Here is a 7,535-nt window from a genome sequence, read left to right as displayed (position 1 = left end):
CTTATGTTGTGATTATGCCCCTCCATGCACATTGATTCACTTAGGTGTTCATTTTCAAAAAAAACAAAAACGACTAAAATGTGCCTTAAGAGGGCAGATGGTCATTTTTCTTGCCAAATCCTTCCAATTTGCTATTTTCAAAACCCATTTTGTAGACTGGTTTCTAAGGTGGTTGCAGCGTGTCTAAATTTTAAGGAAGGATGTTAGAGGCGTGGTCTGAGCAGAACTAGGGTGGGCTTATGATTTGGACATTTTGAAATAATTTAACATTTTAGAAAATGTCTAGGGCACAGTTTGCCTATTTGGGGTTAGACCTGTTTTAACAATGCATAACTGCCAAAAGGGATCCCAAACTGACCAGATGACCACTGGAGGAATGAAGGCATGACCCCCTGGCTATATTCACCTACTGGTCATTGATCATATCCCACTCCCAGCAGATGTGAATGAAACAGTACATACCTGCCTATATGATAGCTTCAGAGGTTATGGCCAGTCCTAGTAGAGCATCAAGCAGGTTCCTGGAGTATCCTAGTGGGTAGTAAAGTCAACCATAGAGATGGGGACTCAGGCCTATATTACATTACATTACATTACATTAGATACTTCTATTTCACCTGTACCTTGCAGTTCTAAGCGGATTACAATTGAAGAAGGCTGGACATTTCCAGGAAGTTGCAAATTTTAGGGATAGATACAGAGAGAGGCTAGGTTATGAATTAGGGTTAGATACATAATAGTTACAGTTTAAGTTACAATTTAGGGATAGATGCATAGTGGAGGCTAAGGGGAAATTTAAGGAAGGGGAGATATTTGAGGAAACTTGTAGGGAGGGAGGAGTTTAGGGTTGGTTACATGAAAGAGTATGCAAGGAGGGGGATGTTACGGAGGAGGGGGGATAAGCGGACAGGATAGTTTCTTTGAATAACAGAGTTTTGATTTCTTTTCGAAAAGATTTAAAATCACATGTGGTTGTCAACAGGATAGAGATGGAGGGGTCTAGCTTCGCCGCCTGCGTTGCTAGGAGGCTGTCATACATCTTCTTGCGTTGAATGCCCTTGAGTGGTGGGTAGGAGAATGGGATCTGTGTTCTCCTTAGTCTGGATGTGAAGTTTCAGTTTAGGTGGTTGTTCAGGTAGATGGGTGCAGTTCCGTTTATTGCCTTGAATAATAAACAGTAGAATTTGAATTGAATTTGGGCTTGTATTGGTAGCTAGTGTGAGTCTAGGAAGGCATTAGTGATATGGTCAAATTTTCCAAAGTGAATTGATCAATCTAAGGGCTGTATTTTGGATGGTCTGTAGCTGCTTTATCAAGTTTAAGGGACATGGTACGTAGAGTATGTTACAGTAGTCCACTAGTCCTAGGACAAGGGATTGGACTATGATCCTATAGTGTTCTTTGTCAAAGAATTTTCAGATTTTATGCAGGTTGCGCATGGTGAAAAAAGCTTTTTGGGTGATTTTGTTGATTTGGACTTGCATTGTACAGCATCTGTCTATAGACACTCCAAGGATTTTGAGGGATGGCTGTATGGTTTATTTGGTGGTGTTTACCTCAAATTCTGTTATGGAAGGGGTTTTATCCTTTTCAAGTAGTAGAAATTTTGTTTTCTCCGAGTTCAGCTTCAGTTTATGGTCTAACATCCATTCTTCCACTGCTTCCAGTGTTATTTTTAGGTTGCCTAATGAGATGGGGTCTTGGGTATCAAAGGGGAGCAGTATGGTTATGTCATCAGCGTAGATGAAAGATAATACATTTAGGGTATCTAGAGAGGTTGAAGAGCATAGGTGACAGCGGTGATCCACAGGGGTTAGACTTTTGGGGGAATATGTGAACCTTCCACAACCTGTCCTAATCCCACTGTACATACATATAGGTGATCTCTGTAGGCATAAGGGCTATTGGTACAGTTGGGTTCAGTAGGTTTTAGAACGATTTTGGAGGGCTCACCATATACCTTAAAGGAGTTATGATGAGATATGCACCTGGACCTTTCTATTTGAAGCTCACTGCAGTGCCCCCTAAGGTGCCCCATTGCTCTGCTGGCATATCTTTGTGGCCCTCTCCTATATTCCAATGGCTTGTATAGTTTTCTTTTGGATGTGTGTTTTTTTAAAAAAAATGGTTCTAAAAGGGGTGTGTGGCTTGCCTGCAGACAAGATGGTTGGGTGATTCCGTAGCTCCTCCTTCATCTGCACCATTCAGCTGATTTATTATTGCAAATAGAGAAATTTTTTCTCTAAAAAAGGGTAAATCTTACTAAGCTTAATTGGTACAACAATAGCTACTGGAAGACAATCAAAGTTAGAAGCAGCGTTTGCGGCAGGGGGAAATGCTAAGCAGGCCAAGTCTGACCCACCAACCCCCTCTAAAGTACTCCTCCCAAAGGAAACTTCAGAATTTGAACAGCTGATGGAAAAATTAAATAATATCATAGACATGCTTCAGGATAATACAGTGCTCCCCTGCGAATTCACAGTCCGCGATTCGCGCTCCTGATCATTTGTGGTATGCAAACTTCACATTAGAATTAGGTGACTCCATGTGAATGGGGAGATTATTATCATTGTTACTATTATTGTTATCACTCTCCAGCATTATTTTATGGACATTAGGGTGTTTGAAAATGTGAGGGTATTTATACGTTCACATGGTATAAAGTATAGTTATTATGATATAAATATATTTACAAGCAGGTTAGATAAATATAAGCTTAACATTAAATAATGCAGAGTTGATTACTATCCACAGAGAGGCAGCTTATGATCATTATCCCCCGAGGAAGACCCATTGAGTATTTAAAGAGTTTGGTAGGTGGTGGTGGACATAAATGATTATAACGATATACAAGACAGGAACTTGGAATGATAAATATCATAAGAGGTTCCGAAGACTGATGTCTGTATAATTTATGATATGTCCACCACAAATGTATGCAATTACTCAGAGAGGAAATAAAAAGTACTAAAATATACAAAATAGTGAACATTTGAATATTAGAAATTAATAAATAATTTATTTGTCATAACGTTTAAATCAGTTTTTGAAAATTCATTTATAATTTGTTCCTCTTGACTATCTGATAATCCCTTTCTCTCTTGCTATAAACATTTCGATACGTGGGGTTGATGTATTAAGGCTTTACTCTGTAATATAAATATTCAAATAGCACCACCACTCACCACTCTTTAGAGAGTAGCAATATTTAGTTGCTATCTGGACCGATTGTCCAAACAGATTTAGGACAGCTGGTCTGAGTTGTATATTACTTTATTGTATATTACTTTTGTGCTGGTCTGAGTTATCTGAGTAGCTACACTGAATATTGCTGCTACCTGAATAACTCTGGTCTGCACTCTAACACTATCCAGATAGGGCTGAACAGTCTATAAAGATATCTGTCTTGGTGGGATGTATTGAAGTAGCAAATCTACCCTCCTAAATCTTTTAAAATATTGACCTCATAGCTACAGTAGCACTGCAGGAGACTAACATAGAGGGAGTGACATGTGGAAACCATTTACCCTCTCACTGTATAACAGGTCACCTAATACCCACATAAGGTACAGAATACCCGCACTTCTACATGTGAAAGTTATACATGTAAATGCAAGCAACATGCTCAGTAGTAGTCTATAACAGTGTTTTTCAACCTTTTTACACCTATGGACTGGCAGAAATAAAAGAATTATTCTGTGGATCGGCATCGGTCCGTGGACCGGCGGTTGAGGAATACTGGGCTAAGTCGTGGGCCAGACCCCGCTCATCTATACCCAATCTCCACCCCAGACCCTGCCCCATAATAGTACTAAGTGCACCTTGTACGTCCCGTGCCTCATCTGGAAGCCTTCCCTCTGATGTTGCAACGTCAGAGAAGGCTTCCGGTTCAGGCGCAGGACACGCTTAGGAGCCACTGCCCGTGGCTTTGTGCACTGAATCAGTTAGGAAGAGGGAGCTGGCTCGAAGATAACGCCGCATCGATCGCACCGTGGACCGGCGGTTGAAGAACACTGTGTTGGGCCTGATGCACGTGCTGGCCCTGTGGACTGGCAGGAAATTTCTGTGGATCGGCACTGGTCAATGGACCGGTGGTTGAAGAACACTGGTCTATAACATATGAGCACACTTGCTCCTCCCCCCTTTTACAAAAGTGCGGAAGAGGTTTTTAGCACCGGCTGGTGCACTGAATGCTCTGTGCTGCTCCGGCACATAGGAATTCTATGACCGTCGGAGCAGTGCAGATCATTTAGTGCGCCAGCTGGTGCTAAAAACCATTTCTGCGCTTTTATAAAAGGTGGTGGTGGTGGGGTTAGTGTGTAAATGCAAAGGGGTGTTTACAGAGGGGAGGATCATGGGTAGAGTTATCAGATGATTCCAGAAAAAAAGCGGACAAATTGAGATATCTGGGTTTTACTTTTATTGAAAGCAAAGGAAGTAAAACCTGGATGTCTCAATCGTCCTCCTTTTTCTGGATCCATATGGTAACCCTAATCATGGGTATGTCTTCCACTTGCATACAAAACATACAGAGTTGTGTTATGTGTTAAAGTACTGTATTTAGGTGTGCATACTTACACCTACTATTGATATAGTATATTGAGGATGGTTGACAAGACTGGGAGTGTTATGATGCCCCTGTGCGCTCCATAGTGCGACCTCATCTGGAGTATTGCGTTTAATTTTGGTCTCCTTATCTCAAGAAAGATATAGTGACGCTGGAGAAGGATCAGAGAAGGGCAACCAAGATGATGGGGGATGGAGTTCCTCTTGTATGAGGGAGGACTGGAGGGATTGGGGCTCTTCAGCTTGGAAAAGAGATGGCTGAGAGGAGATGTGATTGAGCTCTACAGAATCCTGGGTGGTGTGGAATGGGTACAGGTAGATCAATTTTTCACTCTGTTGGGGATTGCAAAGACTGGGACATTCGAAGTTACAGGGAAATACTTTTGAACCAATGGGAGATTATTTTTCACTCGGAGTATGGTTGGGCTCTGGAGCACGTTGTCTGAGGTGGTGGTGGGAGCAGATAGCGTAGATGGTTTTGGGAAGGGTTTGGACAATTTCCTGGAGGAAAAGTCAGTGGACTGTTGGGGGGGGGGGGGGGACATGGGGGAAGCCACTGCTTGCCCTGGATCAGCATGGAATATTGCTGCTCCTTGGGTTTTTGCTGGGTACTGGTGACCTGGGTTGGCCACCGTGAGAGCAGGTTTCTGGTCTTGATGGACCATTGGTCTGACCCAGTAAGGCTATTCTTATGTTTTATATGTGGCTGTGCCTAAATGAAGGCACCTAAATGCCAACTTATGCCACCCAGATTCTATTCTAGGATTAGTGCTCAATGTGCTGCATCTTAGTGCTTAACTTTTGGCACTTTTTATAGAATTGCCACCCTAGTGTACGTAATGGACCATATTGGGGTAGGGATGAATAATCGACAAAGGGGGGAAGAGTAGCTCTGGAGAAGAATCATATGTAGTAGGGAAGCCCTGGTAAATCTGTTAATAATAGGATGAGGGATGATGGGGTAGGGGAGGAAAGGAGAGCAAATAAAACAATCAAGATATCGTAGAAACATACAATATATATCAAGCAGAAAGCAAAGTTCATATTTTATATTGTTTACACTGCAGTGTTCTGTAATAATTAAGCACCTATTCTTGAGGTTAGTATAATGTGTTTTGTTGATGAATATAATGGAATAGTTAAATGTGTTGGAGATCTATCAATAAATAGTTATAAAATGTTGACCACATAATATTTTCTAAAGACTTGGCTTGAAAAATTTACCACCCCCTTTTATAAAAGTGCAGAAGAGGTTTTTAGGACTGGCCGGTGTGCTGGATGCTCTGCGCTGCTCCGACGGTCATAGAGTTCCTATGAGTATTAGAGCAGGGCAAAGCATTCAGCAAGCTGGCCGGCACTAAAAACCTCTCTGCACTTTTGTAAAAGGGAGGGGAGGGCTAATTCATGACTGCTCAATTGTACTACCTAGATATAAATGATCTGCATTGCTTTCTGCTTCTGTCTATAACAGCTATAATACATCATACAACAGGCTGAAAAATGAAACAGAGTCTTGCATACTAAGGTGCAGATAACATGCTTTATTTCAAATCAACAATATATTCTCCAGGAGGTTCCATTAACTGAATTTATATTAAATACTACAAAAGCTACCCCAAATTGAAGTGAAGGGCAATTTCATTTCTTAGCAACAGTGTTTCTTCACTGTGGTCCACTCTTAGATGCCCTGAACTGACAATAATATTCTAATACTACCACACAAAAATTCTAATCATTGCACCCTATAAACCTCCAAGAGTTGGCACAGTTTCTGCACTGGAGTACCTAAACAGCTTGGTTAATTGAGGGTATGGCCAGGTGATGTTACTTTTTCAAGCCGTTTAAAGCAGTCCATATGTCAGAAACAGTGCTTTTAAATCAATGAATGAACAAAGTGCTGGCCGCTTGCACTTTGCCCAAAATATTATATTTGTCTCTGAAATATAGTAATGTGACATCATTAGTTCCAAGGTAAAACATTAAAGCATTGCTTACAGGAGGGTATTTGCAAACAATGCTTAATGTTTACATTTCTTGAGTCCACATAAATTATTTTCTTGCACGTACGAGGAGATCGTGTGCAGTATTCTCTCTTGGGTATAGGTCATCTTCAATAGGGAATCTCTCTACCTATTGAGGCATTCTTAAACATCAACGTTGTGTTGAGGCACAAAATTAGTTCAGGATTGAGCAGGGTATTCGCTCCTCGAGGAACTTTCTCCTACCAACCATTAGTTCCAAAAGTTACATTTTAAAATGTCACAAAATAAATGGTACAAAACTTCATAACCGTTAAAGTCGGCTATATACAGTATGTACATGTCAATGAACAATGTTTAAAATTCTTAAGTTGAAAGTAATGACAAGTTTCAGTCTATATCGCTGGACTTTTTTCATCCAGATAAGTACAAAAATATTTTTTCTTTTAAATATTTACAAATCCGATATTTCAGTTCATGTCAACCACTTGCAAAAAGTCAAGTGTAGCTAAGATAGATCAAGCCATTTAAACTGATCGAATATTAATATTCACAGTTGCAATATCACATCCAAAATCATTTGTTAATTTTAGTGTATAAAGTCCACCATCTTCTTTCCGAGTGTCCATAATGATAAGAGTAGTCAGATCTTCAGTGGTTTCAATATGAAATCTTCCCTGCTGCTCTTGACTAGAAATTTGTCTTCCACCACAAGCCCAAGTCACTTCAGGCATAGGCTCGCCTGAAAATGCACAAGCCACGGTGAGAACTTTTCCTTCATCAATACTGATGTCAGATGGAAGAGCTTCAATTTTTGGAGGTATTCCTTAAAAAAAAAAAAAAAATCAGAGAATACAGAAGGAAAATAAGTTACATGCTATATTTACTGTTAAAATAACTTACATGGAATGTATTGAGGTACACTGCATATTTAAAACTTTTGCAAACTGAAAGCTGAACTAAATTTATTTAGTGTGATCTTGAGGACCA

General features: G+C 40.3%; 1 protein-coding gene across 18 annotated transcripts in view; it reads right to left on the bottom strand.

The window, feature by feature from the left end:
- Positions 1-6,087: 6,087 nt before the first annotated feature.
- Positions 6,088-7,535, bottom strand: part of TTN (titin) — a 461,697-nt gene continuing 460,249 nt past the window's right edge. For all 18 annotated transcript variants that reach the window (XM_033947057.1, XM_033947058.1, XM_033947060.1 and 15 more), the window contains one exon: positions 6,088-7,371. In XM_033947057.1, the coding sequence (XP_033802948.1) occupies positions 7,073-7,371 (299 nt within the window). In that variant the 3' untranslated portion in view covers positions 6,088-7,072. The remainder of the gene's footprint in view (positions 7,372-7,535) is intronic.

The sequence above is a fragment of the Geotrypetes seraphini genome, chromosome 5, assembly GCF_902459505.1.
Source record: "Geotrypetes seraphini chromosome 5, aGeoSer1.1, whole genome shotgun sequence".
NCBI lineage: Eukaryota > Metazoa > Chordata > Amphibia > Gymnophiona > Dermophiidae > Geotrypetes > Geotrypetes seraphini.
The sequence above is the reverse complement of the archived record's forward strand: the minus strand, read 5'-3'. Positions and strand labels throughout refer to the sequence as shown.